Source organism: Coccomyxa subellipsoidea (genome assembly GCF_000258705.1).
Source record: "Coccomyxa subellipsoidea C-169, whole genome shotgun sequence".
Classification (NCBI taxonomy): Eukaryota; Viridiplantae; Chlorophyta; class Trebouxiophyceae; family Coccomyxaceae; genus Coccomyxa; species Coccomyxa subellipsoidea.
In genome coordinates this window covers 1,520,221-1,533,672 of record NW_005178032.1, presented here as the reverse complement: position 1 = coordinate 1,533,672, position 13,452 = coordinate 1,520,221, and the positions used below count along the sequence as shown (strand labels likewise).

General features: G+C 53.3%; 1 protein-coding gene across 1 annotated transcript; it reads right to left on the bottom strand.

Annotated features, from left to right (window-relative positions):
* Window positions 1-3,146: 3,146 nt before the first annotated feature.
* On the bottom strand, window positions 3,147-13,265 carry COCSUDRAFT_48031 (hypothetical protein; the record flags this gene model as incomplete). Its single annotated transcript, XM_005646512.1, has 18 exons — window positions 3,147-3,250; window positions 3,619-3,679; window positions 3,924-4,070; window positions 4,469-4,597; window positions 4,881-5,255; window positions 5,610-5,713; window positions 6,177-6,372; window positions 6,856-7,023; window positions 7,542-7,732; window positions 8,056-8,163; window positions 8,717-8,873; window positions 9,258-9,512; window positions 9,761-9,827; window positions 10,093-10,212; window positions 10,588-10,778; window positions 11,265-11,430; window positions 11,852-12,006; window positions 12,426-13,265. 18 exons carry the CDS (start codon window positions 13,263-13,265, stop codon window positions 3,147-3,149), a joined length of 3,534 nt encoding a protein of 1,177 aa, XP_005646569.1.
* Between the last annotated feature and the right edge of the window lie 187 nt (window positions 13,266-13,452).

The following is a 13,452-nucleotide window of genomic DNA, read 5'->3' as shown; positions in this document are numbered from 1 at the left end:
CACGGGGTTGTATTGAGGGTGAAGAAGGGAAACTCTGGGCACAAACTCACACTTTCACACTCTCTCATGTGTCTGCATGGACCCGGCCATGTGCTTGTCAAGTCTGCAAACAGGTATCCCCATGCTGCAATATTTAGATGGTTATTATAGCGCCAACAGAAAAAGCGCTACTTAACACAGCGCATGTTTCACCAGCGCATGCAGGGACATCACCTGCATGGCTTGCCAGGGATTCTTCATGACCAGCTGGCATTCAGCCCATGCCATGCAGTTCCGGGGGCCTGCGGGGTTCAGCTCCTTCACCCTGTACATGTTGCTCAATTGCCCCTTGCTGATCCTGGTTTCCTCCTGGTGGTTCACCCCTTCCTGTAATAGTGAACAGAGAGCTTGCGATAGGCCGGAACGCAGGAGTTCCTCCACCTTGTTGGCCGACAAGCCCTTCCTGCAAAGTTACAATGAGCACTACTCATGCATGCTCAATATCACCTCATGCCATCATACATCTGAACAGCCCCCAACGGGGCCCCCCATCGGCCTTAGAAATGGGGACAATGTGCATGTTTGCAAGCCGCTAATCACTTGGACTCTTGTGCCAAGAGACTGCATGTGATTGCATAGAGCGGGAGCCTACGTCTGCAGCAGAGCGTCCCATCTGGCACGGTTGGAGTTCAGTGCATGCAGGGCCACTGCAGCAGCAATGGTAGCTGCATGGAAGTCCTCGCAGTCTAGGTGCGTCAACAGACAAGGAACAGATGCCAGAAGCTCCACCATGCGAGTCACTGAGGCTGCTCGGCTTGCAATGTGCGCCTGTCCCTCAGAGCTGCTCAGATCGTGGTATGTCATGCCTTCATCGTCTGAAATGTACGCTGCATTGAAGCACAGGTTCGTGATCAACGCAGCAGGTCATGCAGGCAGTTTGAAACCAGGCATGCATGCAGCTGGCTTGGCTCCTGCAAGATGCAAGATGCAAGAACTTATCTACTGCATGCATAAGCTCAAGCATGCACTTCATCTCATACAAAGAGCATTACAATTAAACAACAAGGCTCCGCACTACCTGACAGCCCATGATCACAAGTGCACCGACAGTATGAAGAATGGGATGCCTACTGGTAGAATAGCCTGCATAGATTGTCCTTAGGCATAGTTTGATCACCCTCACCAGCAACTGCACAACAGCACAATGTTTCTTGTCTTGTCGATTTTATTCCTAAATTCATAATCGCCTTGCCTTGATCGCTCTGCACTGCATCGAAAAGAAAGTGCCTGCATACATATGGCCAGTAGAAGACAGAGAGAATTACCTGCAGCACAATTCTGTCTTCTGGCATTTTCCCAAAATGAGGGGCATCCCTCTGCAGCCTCCTCATCTCGATCTGGATTTCTTCTCCCTCAATAACAAATTTCATTGCGGTGCTGCGTTCTTGCGGAACAATTGCCATCGCGGCGCAGAAAGAGCATTTATCACGAGGCTTTATGTTCCCATCGCCACCACTGGGATCACAACCTCCACACTTGTGAAGACGGTTGGATCCCATCCCCAGCTTTGCAGATACTTATGAAGAGGATATTCTTCAGGTCTTTGAAGCAAATGACGGGATAGGAACGGCACTCGCAGAGTCTCTGAGATTTACTTGAAGACAAGCAAACTGATTCGCTCAGTATAGCAGAAGCAGAAAGAGTGCATAAATGTGCAGAGGCAGCATCAGAAAATCCTGTAAGAAATTCGCAAGTCTCCAGTTGTCACTGTATGCACTGAGTAAGGGCATCTCTATATTCGATGTGGAAATGTCCAAGGAAAGCTACGTGGCACGGGCAGCCCAACTTTGGGCAGCGTCTACGGGCAGGAATGGCCTTCCACTTGGGACGGTTTGATTTACAGTGCTGTGCCACCGTTTGTGATATGTGTAGGCATGATGCAGAAGCGTGGGCGCCCTGAGATGCATGCATCACAACTGCAAAAGTTTGCGTAGCAGCCGCTGCAGTGGAGACCTATTAGTAATAGATCTATATATAATTTATATAGGTCACCACACGGTCACCGACACGGTGTCGCCACCTAGATATATGCCGGCCGACAGCCACTGCTAGTGGCCGCACCCGGCAGGGCCTCCATCGAGCTCATTTATACAGATGTTCTGAGTATATCATCTGAAGGAGCCAGAAGCTAGCATTCTGGGCTTGACTACCAGTTTCAAGATGGCGTCATCAGGTGCTAGCAACACATCGCTATAGATTTACAGGCATGGCTGATTTAGATCTATCTCTCAGCCTCAACTCCCTCTCAGTCCCTGTGTCCCTGAGGGACCACTCCTGGAGGATAAGCTAGGCCCTGGTACCAAATATATATGGTGCGACCATTGCACAACATTCAAAGGCTCGAGCAATCGCGCCATCCCCTAAAACCATAAAAGCAAGCATGCAAACATACTCGGAGAAGTTTAGCGAAAGGTGCAGATCTTGCCACATGAAACTAAAGCCTCCTGCCATAAGCACCCCATTTTCCCTCCACTTCACAAGACAATCATCAGTGCTGAACACAAGGTGTCCTAGACAATTGCGCTTGAATACATGCTAAAAAAACCAGCAGTCCCGCAGTGATAGACATGTCTTGAACCACTTGCACGAAATCCATGCTGACTATCACTGATCAACCCAGTTTGGAAAAGGTGGATGAGCTGCAGAGCTGCTGCCTCAGGGCTTAGAAGCTTTTGGTACATTGACCTCTCAAGATGAATTCCAGAGGTAGCTGCAAGAAGACCGTCTAGCATGGCTCATGACAAGCCGCTCCCAAAATAAGACATTGACCCCGCCAAAGGACACATCCCCTAGGTGACTTGACATTGACCCACCCCAAAGGGTGATTCACTGGGCCACTTGACGTTGACCCCGCCAATAAGTATATCCACTAGATCCCATAACATTAACCCCGCCAAAGGGTGTATGCACAGGACCCGTTGACAATAATCACGCCAAAGGGTGTATCCACTGGGCCATTCGACATTGACCCTGCCAGAAAAGGGTACATCCACTGGGAGACATTGACCCCCGCGCTAGGGTCCAATGGGCCACTTGAGATTGATCTCGCCAAAGGGTGCATCCACTGGACCCCTGGACCCCTTGATATAAAGATTGAATCGACTAGGTCAGTTATCAAACTGCCGATCCCGCTCTCTGCGCGGCTGTGGGTTGCGTTCCCACGGCCCGGGGCGATCCCTCCCCCTCTTCCTGCTATCCCCTGATGAGCCGCCTGCAACAGAATTCAAATTCGAATTTCAGCAACAGAATGCAAATTCGCATTTCAGCGACCCGGAAGTGTACAGCTTACAGTCTCAAGTATGGTGCGAGCATGCACAGCTGCTGTTGCAGCAATGTGGAGATGAGCTTGCGAAGTGCCTCAAAATACTTGGTTGTCCATAACTGTGACTGCATGGGTCTGATAATGATAAGTGAAGGAATGATGAATACAGTACATAGTGTTTACACTGACAGTAACGGACTGATGTGGCCCCGGGATACCAGGAAACCATTCTGTCACCCATACATTACTCTTCCAAACACAAGCAAGAGCAGCAATGTTGATACTATAAGTCCTAATTGCGGCGCATCGCAGCACACCTGCCCCTCTCATAGGCCCCCTGCCTTCCACTGGAGCATCCGGGTTGTAAATCGACGGCCCCTGCACCACACAATTCACCCTTGAACCATCACGCTCATTGCACCCGAGCCAGAACCACTGGCACTCAAACCTAGCACAAGGAGTACACAAGAACACAAATGCTACAAGGCATCAGAGCGCAAGCTTTGCCAGCTTTCTTGGCGAACGTTCTGAGCAAACCGGACATGGCTTGCGAGATCCAAGAAGAAGTTACAGGGGTGACTAAAGGTGACTAAGGTTACTGATGAATTTCAATGAGTCGCACCCGGATGTGCATGTGCTCGCCGGGCGCCAGATTGCGCATGAGCTGGAGCGGCGCCGAGGATACACTCTGGGCGCGGCGCTCAATATCCTCCGGTCTCTCATCGGACGCCACGTGGGCAAACCTGCACTGGTCGCCTCGGAAGCATCCCTGCATGCGGCGATCCGAACATCACGATTTCTGGAAAAAAAATTTGTTGGAGTACAAGATTGGCCGGATCAGAGAGAGAATAAGAAGTCTGCCAGCGGCTTGCAAGTCCGCAAAAAGAGCAGCAGTCAACGCCTCAATAAGCATAGGCTGGAATCCCAGGCTTGCAGAAGAGTGACACCACTGATAATTTCAAGGACTGGTATGAGTAGACAAAAGCAAAAGCGCCTCAAGACACATTCAAGGCTCATGTTTCATTAGACCAGTCTACTGCACCCATGTGGCTTCATGTTGCACCATCAGTTACATACCATCTCCCCGCTGACCAAAGAATGAGCATTCACCCAGAAACCAAAAAATAAAAGAACTACTGTAGCTGATCTCACACATGTTTGGCTCACCAGGTGCAGGTTGTAGAAGGCGCAGGGCCGAGGCTGCCACGGTCTATCCGGCCGCCGGTCCTCCCTCTCGGGGACCCCCCGGCCACCGCGGGCTCCCCTGCCTGCCGGACCCCCCGGCCTCGCCTCCTCCTGTGTGCCATTCTTTGACTTTCAGGCACACACTTCAAGCAAACAAACAATCACATGTTTGCAGGCTGGTCAAGCACGCGCATGGGGCAGAAGCAGCAAACAAGCTGCTTAATGACGTTGGTATAATGCCCCAGTATGGCATGGTCTTTGCACCAGAAGAATTCGAAGAGCTGCACTGCATCTTTTTTTGACAGAGAGTATACATTTCACCTCTGTTAAGAGGGTCTTCAACACTGGTGACCAGGTGCAAGAGGGAAATGAGCGGGAACTGAGGAGTGGGCACCATGACATTTTCGGCGTGGAGGGGCTGGAGGGACTGGGGCCCCCCAGCGGTGGCCACTGGAGGGTGGCCCAGGATCCCCCGCTGCTGCTGCTGCTGCTGGGGGAACCCCTGCTGCTGCGGCGGCTGCAGCTGCTGCAGCTGCTGCAGCTGCTGCTCCACATAGTCCACTGGCGCATGCATATGCGTCTGATGCTGATGCATGTGGTGCTGGGGAGCTGGCGGCAGCTGCGAGAAGGGGGGCTGGTATGCTGGCTGGTGGGGGGCCACCTGCTGAGTCATCTGCTGCTGAGTCATCTGCTGAGGTGGCGGCTGCTGGTAGTAAGGCTGCTGGTGCTGCATGGGAGGAGATGTCACTGGCGCAGCTAGCTGAGGAGCCTGTTTGCAGTGACAAAAACCAAGCGCTCACCAATAGACAACCACACTGAAAAAGCGTGACATGCGTTACAAGCCATGACAATGCATTCTGTTACTGCTTGTGTGAAATTATCACACGGCACAGGAGGCCCTCTCCCGCCGTTCCATAAAAGTCATTTGCCATCGCAATGCTGAAGCAAAGGAATGACATTGAGAAAGCCACACCGGTGATTAGCAGACAGAGTGAGGAACTATTAGGCACGTGGACAAGGGTGTCAGATAGGGGTCATTACTATACTAACTTTAGTAATTAGTATAGTTAGTATAGTGATCACCCCTAGTGTCAGATCAGCTGAAATGACAAAAGTTCCACACCTGATCTGGCGGGGCCATGGACTGCAGAGGCATCCTCTTCTCTTGCACCAAAGAGGGCGCCTCATTGGGCGGCTCTTCTGGGGAGTCCGGCGGATGCCGGCCACCTGCAATGCAAATGTACCACACACGATTGGATTTCCCATCAGTGAACTAGCATCTACCATGAAGTGGTGCAAACGGCTACTTGTAGTCAGCACGCGGCTCATGCACAAGAAGCAGATCTGCAGATGTATATGCCAGACAACTTGTCTGGATACTCTTCCTGCCTCGTTTTGCCTTCACTGTCTCTGCAACGGTCTAGAGAATGTGCAAATGCACGACTTGCAGGTATGCCCAATACTCGGCCAGGCTTGTCTTCTATAACCATCCGGTGATGTCACGTCATACGCCACATTGCTTCTACGGATTCCAGAGTCCGGAGGGGTGTCAACCAAGCAAATCAATCGCTACCCTGCAGATATGGCTGCAGCCGCCCATTTGTATAGCCTCTGCCTTTGGGTGACCGTCCACATTACAACATAGATAGATATGCAGATACAAAATCTGCGAGGATTACGGAAAACCTACCGGGTCCGTAGTGCACGGGCTCGATGTAGCCATAGCGCACTCTCAGCCGCTCCTTCTCTCTCGACTCCTCGCCGCAGCTGGGCTCAGGAGTAGGGGCGCTGTTTGCCTCCGGGGGGACCCGGCAGAAGGGGGGCGCATGCCAATTCAGGTGCAACTCCATTTCTGGCACTTCAACCTCCTCCTCGTCAATCTCAGCCTGCAATGTCAAAAGACCAAGGGTCATACGGCGTTCAGTGCCCCAGGACACAGAAAAAGATTAAGACATAGCAAGCACTTCTTTCAATTCAGACGAAGGCATGCCTCGCTGAAATGATGAAGTCTGCACAAGTCTGGCTACATCAGCTCAGCCTTCCTGCAGCTCGGCACCATGGGCTTTTATCAGATACTATGCCACTCCCACCATGCAATCATATAATCAAGGCGCATCCCGTTTGCATCCAAAATATCCGACCATCTACACAGTTGGATCACTTGACTGCCCACAATACTAAAGCATGATTAAGAAAACAATGAGTATGCAAAACACCCAAGAGGAACGACCTCTCTAAGCAGACCCATAACCGAGACAGGCCTTTCTTTGCTTCCTGCCCTTCCTACCAGGGTCAAGCTGGCACCTTCAGGTCCAGTGCATTTTGCGTCCAATCCCCTAGAAAATCCCCACAAGGAAAGGGCGCCGCACCGAGTCGGCCATGAGCCGGATGGCCGCCGCCTCGTTCTGATGCTCCGCACGCGCCGCCAACTCGAAGCCCGGCGGATGACTAACGGCCTGCTCCGCCGCCTCGGACGGCGGCTCTGTGACTTCCTCGCGCAGGGCAGACTCCGATCGCACAGTCGAGGCAGGGTCCTCCTGCGCAGTCATGTGATGCTTGCTCAAATTCTTGTCACCATTCTGGTACAGCACATTGCCTCTTTTGGCAAGAATCGTGTGATTTGATGATGAGGATGCGTGCAAGAGGAAGGACATCGGGTGATCTTTCAACTGGAGCCAAAGTGGGTCCATTAATTTTTGCTAGGGCACTGACAAAAAAGTCACGATAAGTTCCGCAAGGGATCCCTGCTTCAACCACTTGAAATGGAGCAGTTCAAGCATGGACGCCAAACTGGACTTGTCATGACTTAGCCAGATACAGTATGTCTCCGTCACTTCCATAATTGACAAGCTCTAAAGAGTGGAACTCAACTAAATTCGATTGGGCGAGGCTGCACCAAGTCCGTATTCCCCTGACAAGCATGCCTAGGCCATGTTTGATCCAGCTTGAACAAAGGACATGAAGAATTGACATCAAGAGGTCCTCACCTAGGCCGTGCATTCATGTCTCAACAAGCATGGACTACAACATCAAGCATGCATCATAAGAATCTCACCTTCCTGAACCAGCGCACGGAGACCAGCTGCTGCTCGGCGACCCAGGACACTTTTTTCCTTTTTGGCGCGCGCGATTCTCGATCGGGAGAGGGAACGCGTGCCGCCGCCTCCGCCGCCCGCGTGGCGGCTGATGTCAGCGGTGGTGGCGGCCGCGGCCCCCCCAGCCCGGTGCTCGGCGCACCCAGCGATCCTGCAATCACACATAGATTAAGAATTTGAGTCTTCGGCTAGATTTTCAATAATGATCACATTAGACAATTACTCCTGCTCACACACGAGACATCACAAATGATGCAGCAATCTTGGGGTGCAAATTCCTCTTTCTTTAAATGAGGGCGTCAGAGCATATGGCCCACAGTACACCCCTGAGCCGCTTGGGGAGGACTATTAAGATGCCTCCCTAAGGGCTCAGAAATTCTCGACACTTGGACAGTAGTGAAATTTGTAGACTGCCGCTCATTCCATGTGTGTAGCTCGCTGCCCAACAATTCCTGAGGCACAAGGGAAGCGCACCGAATTTGGGAGTGAACGCTGTGATGCGAGTGGTGGCGCCAAACTTGTTGGCAGGAGCTGGCAGCCCCAAAAGAGAGGATGATGGGCTTGCTCCGCCAATTGCTGCTGCTGCAACATGCACACATTCAATCCTCAGTATTGAGCTCCCCACGAGCCACCTCCGTTGCAAACTATCAAAAGAATTCTCAGATACCACTTTCAAACCCAGCTTCTCCTGCCTTAGCTGAATGCATGCTCATGCAGTACGGTATGTCCAGATTGTGTCACATGAATGGCCATACTGGCTCACGATTTCAGCTGGGACCTGGGAACACAGGGGGTGTAGGATTTGTGCAAGTATCCACAGGAGACGCAAAACCCTTCAGAAGAAAAACAATGGCTGCAACATGTAAATGTTCAGAACTGAGCGCCTCGTGAGCTACATCCATTGCAAGCTACACATAGGCATCCGCTTTGACATGCCATCTTTAGGCCCTGCCTCTACTGTCACAGTTGAATGCATGCGCTGACAGCCTGTTCGAACCACTTCGCAGAGACGGCCAGACTGTGCCGCTGCACACAGCTCATGAAGTGGAAAGACAGGACTTGAAGAAGGCACACAAAAAGCCTTCGTTTCTACGTTTACATGTTTGCAGCAAGACAGTGTGTTGCAAGAGCTTACTGCTGAAAGAGGAGGCAGCAGCGGAGCCATTGGCGCCAGCGGTTGAGGTTGACGCAGCGGCATCGTCAGCTGCCGGCGCCTTCTGGGCAGCTGCCTCGGCGCGGTCTGTCGCCAGCTTCTGGGCGGCTTCGTCGTCCAGCACCTTCAGCTGATGCACCTGCATGCAACCACTCACATCAGGCATGCGCATTTGCTGTCATCAGGACTCCACTGACTACTGCATTAACAAGCATGTCATCACCCGTTGTTTTGTAGACAACCGAGCCTTACCAACCCAGCCTGGAAGTGCAAGACACGTGCAGAGATTTGCTGATATCTCGGCAGTATTTACCTGAACACTCGTTGGGTAAAAAAGGACAATATCACCCTCATGTCAGCATGCTTCCCAACACAACGCCATCATGCAAAGACAACCTGACAAGTTACAATAGCCCATGCTTGTTGTGCTTGATCATTGCGAATCTTTCTGTGCCTCCTCGCTCACACCTACGGTGTCAATCCCTTCCAGAGCTGACTCTTGAAAAACACAACCACAACTCACCTTCTTTGGGTTGTACAGCGCGTCTCGCACAGTAGGCTTGGGCTTGGGCTTCGGAGCAGGCTCAGCCTTCACAGGCTCGTCCAGGTCAGCAGCCGCAAGCACAGCCAAATGCGGCACAGATTCCTGTTTCTGTGCCGCGGCTGCGGAGGCGGCTCCTGCTTTTGGCGCGGCGGCCTTCGCCTGAGAAGTCTTGCCGGTGTCTGCCTGCTTCGGCTGTGCTCCTGCCCTGGGCGTGCCTGGCTTGCCATTTGTCGCCTGCAGGGCAGCACATGCTCAGAACACCGAATCAGCTGCTCGTGGGCCTTCTTGTCTTTGTCACAGAGACCTTAAAGGGCCGTCATGCAGATATGGGAATATATAAGGGTAATATGGTTGCTTAAATTGAGATGCAGACTGGCCTGGAAGGAGACGCTGTGGAGATGGCAACTGTTCTTATCATTGGGGAGGGGATATCTGAGAAGACACGCATTAGATTGGTTATGCTTAAGGAAATGTGTGCACACCTGACTGCTGGATGCCTCGGTCTTTGGCTTCTTTGGAGCAACCCCATTGCTTTCAGCAGGAGCCGGCCTGCAAGCAGACATGACTAAGATTCAGCTCCTCTTTCTCACTTCTTACATTTCTTCCACCAGCAGCTCAACCCATTACAAGGCATGATGTAAGGACACTACAAGATTAGTTCTAGTTGGTACATGCACAGCCACTGTGCACAGCTGTACAAGTCCCACAACATTAATTTCTCGCTGCATGCTTTCGTAACTTTGCTTTCCTGGTGGCCTGCAGCAAATGTACAGCAACAGCGCAACTGCAGCGACAGCACATTTCAAAAGCGCACCGTTTGCTTGGTCCCCCAGCGGCCTGTGTAGCTTCCACCAGCTTCACCCAGAACTCCAAGACCTGCGCAGCCCCCTGCCGCAGTGATTCTGGCCCAGTCCTGCTCATCTTCTTCATGCGCCTGCGAGGTACAGCACCAGGATCTTCGTGAAGGGGAATTAATGCGTACAGCTAATCCAGGCGACATTTGCTGCTGCAAATTTCACTAATGTTTACAATGCTGATTATGCTCACTAAAATTTTGGTCCACCTTGTTAAGAGCATTAGCGACCCTCTGCCCAAGCGCTCGTGAAGCACATGCAGCATAGGATAAAATGAGGTTTGCGGCCATGCCTTAATGTTCTGGTCCCATTTAGGTTGTGCCAATGCAAAAAAATCCTCTCGTAGGGATAATCTATTTGAAGGACTTCTCTACAATCGTCAAGGGCATGTCCCTGGTGCTTATAGGTCCAGCAGAGAACGTTTCATGACTTCTGAGGCTGCATGCACAACTCACCTGCCGCCATTGCTGCCCTGCAGAGCCTCCACGTCGACAGGCAGCTTCCTCAGGGTGACCAGCACCTTCTTGGCGAGGGCGATGGAATTGGGAACGCCCCCGTCCGCCGCCTCCAGCCAGCTTAGTAACTTATTTAGGCCGCGGCTGTGCACAAATGCGGCCTTCACCTCCGAGCTGCTGCCCTCCACCACCTGACACACAGCGTGAATGCAACTAAGCATTTTCCTCGTACATGAACCTCGTACATGAACTGCGTCACAGGCAGCTGCAATATGGCCGCTGAGGGATGCAGATGATGATGTGCTGGGCTTGTGGGGTTGCCAAAAACCGGCAGCTGGCTCTTTGGCATGCGCGGGGAATCTGACATGCTTCAGAGAGGTGCAGAGAGTTGAAGAACCCACCCCTTTGCACAGATGGAAAAGTCATGCACTAGCAAACTACGCAGAGATGTACATTCAGAACCACAAGCGGTCACACTCTCTGCATCTGACCTCATCCTCGCCACAAAGTTCTTGTTTTTGCAGGGGAAACATTGCCAGGCTGCCTATCGGGACTTCAGCAGCTCGAAAGGGTGTGATACTGCGGAAGAGCATCGCAGTCCCTTGAATCTGTGACATCAGCGAATTGCTGACGACACCGCTGATATCAGCAGTGATGCAACAAAGCAGTCTGCGCACCGTGAGCATGACAAGGCGCTTGTGGGTGTTGTTGGAGTCGTCCAGCAGCCGCAGCAGCCGATCCAGATGCTTCGCATGCACCACGCCGCCGGAGCGGCCGATGATCTGCTTCAGCGTCTCCTGGAACGGGTCAAGCTTCTTCTTCTCCTCCTCCTTGTCCAGCGCGCTGTGCAGCAGCACAAAATCTTACTAACCATGCAATCAATTCCGAGCGTGCAAACACACGCGCAATCTGCAATCTGAGAATCTGAGCAGGACGGGAGCAATGGTGCGCCGTTTGACCAGGCACGGCCGATGTGGCCAATCGGCCCTGAAGGCGTGGTGGATTGGGCATGCCGGACTGCATCAGCAGTGACAAGCCAAAGAACGCACCACACTGATCCCTGGTGCACTTCATGAGCACTGCAGAACTGCTCATGGGTTGTCCCAATACTGGCTGAAACGGAGGGATCATCGGCATGCACGGTTGGCGCATGCAAGCACAGATCAGCAGGGAAGCAAAGCATCAGAGGATGTTACATTATCCCACAACATCTGACTTCAAGATCCAAACATCAGATGCAGGTGGTGAGTCATCAGCAGCACACCTGAAGTCCTGGGCTGCAGGCCGTGAGGGGGCTGATGCAGGCAGGATGTTGCTGCCCTTCTGGCTCAGCTTTGGCAGCAGAGACACCGGCAGCTCCCCCTTCTCTCCCATCTCATTGATCATCTGCTCGCGCACTGTTATGCACGCCTTCTTCATCTGCGGCAGGCCACAACACGCCTTCTTTCAGCATTTTCTGGACTCATTTGTGCGTTTGCCTTTGGTACGACTGCAGCTTGATGGGATGGATAGACAGCTTGCTTTACAGAGTGGCATGCAAGAGCCAGGAGTGCGAGGTACAGCACATTTGTGTCCATGCAAGAATTTGTCATCATATTTTCAGCCGATTCATTAACTGTATGTGTGCAGTACCGTAGTTGGATCTGTCCTACTGATGGCCAAGCAGCCCTCTTAATACATCTAGCATTCGCTGGCACTTAAATATGTCCCTTTTCACACCACAGGATCACAGGTACAAACAACAGCACAAGTGCTCCAGGGCGCCGTGCCGAGCGCCAGGCACGCGCCTTTGGGTGCAGGCAGGTGTGGCATTTCCCACAGCGCGCCGCCTTGCGCACGACTGGCAGCAGATTCCGCCGCTTTCTCCGCTGGTTGCTCCCCTGCCGCGCCGACTGAGCCCCGCTCTGCGGCGCTGAGTCATCCTCCTCCTCCTCCTCGCTGCTGCTGCCGTCCTGCGTGTCCACCGCCGTGCTGGCCGGCGACGGCGGCTTCTCGGCGGCTGCCGCCGGCTGTGCCGGCCTGTCTGCAACGCCGTTCCCGGCTGACGCAGCCGCACCATCTGCGGCGGTGTCCACGCCGGCGCCCGGCGTCGGCGGCGCCGGGGTCGGCGAGTCGATCATCGTCAGGCGCAGCTTCTCGGCGGCCGACATTGGCCGCGGCGCGCCGTTGACGCGGATTGGCGCGAGCCCCTCCGGGCGCTGCACGACGTCGCTCTCCTGAAGGTCAACGGACCCTCGTGACATGAGCGCGCCGAGCGGCATGTGGTCGTCTTCGCTGTCAGACACAAGTTCCACCGGTGAGTCCTGGATCTGCACGGGTGAGTCCTGCGACGGCCCGGCAGCGGCGCCAGACTCACGCCGTTCACTGTCATCGTCCACAGCTGCTGTGGGACTGGCGGCTGCATCGCTATCACCTGCCTGGCTGTTCTGCGCGGGCTGATCTGAGGCTACTGCTTCCGGCTGCTGCTGCGCGTCTGCACCGGTATCGATGTCGTCCATGCCTCGTGCTGCCTCCTGTGTGATGTCTGCTGCAGGCCTGGGGTCTATTATGAATGTGGTGTCCTGTCTGCTGATGGTGTACTCTGCTGGGCTGAGCGGCTCGTAGTCTTCTATGTCGAGGGAAGAGATGTTTGAAGAGGGAGCTGGGGAGTTGTCGCCGCAATTTTCTGGCTCCAGCATGCTCAGAGCATAAGAGCTCGTCTGCTGAGACCTGACAACCTGCCCCAATGATCGGTGGCCGCGCAGCTGATCATAGCATACCATCAGCTGATCTCCTTACTGCCGCTAGCTCATGCCTGCGATGCACTCCTGGAGCCTGCGACTAGACCTGGAGCCTGGCAACTGAGATTGATGCGCTGATGTTGTC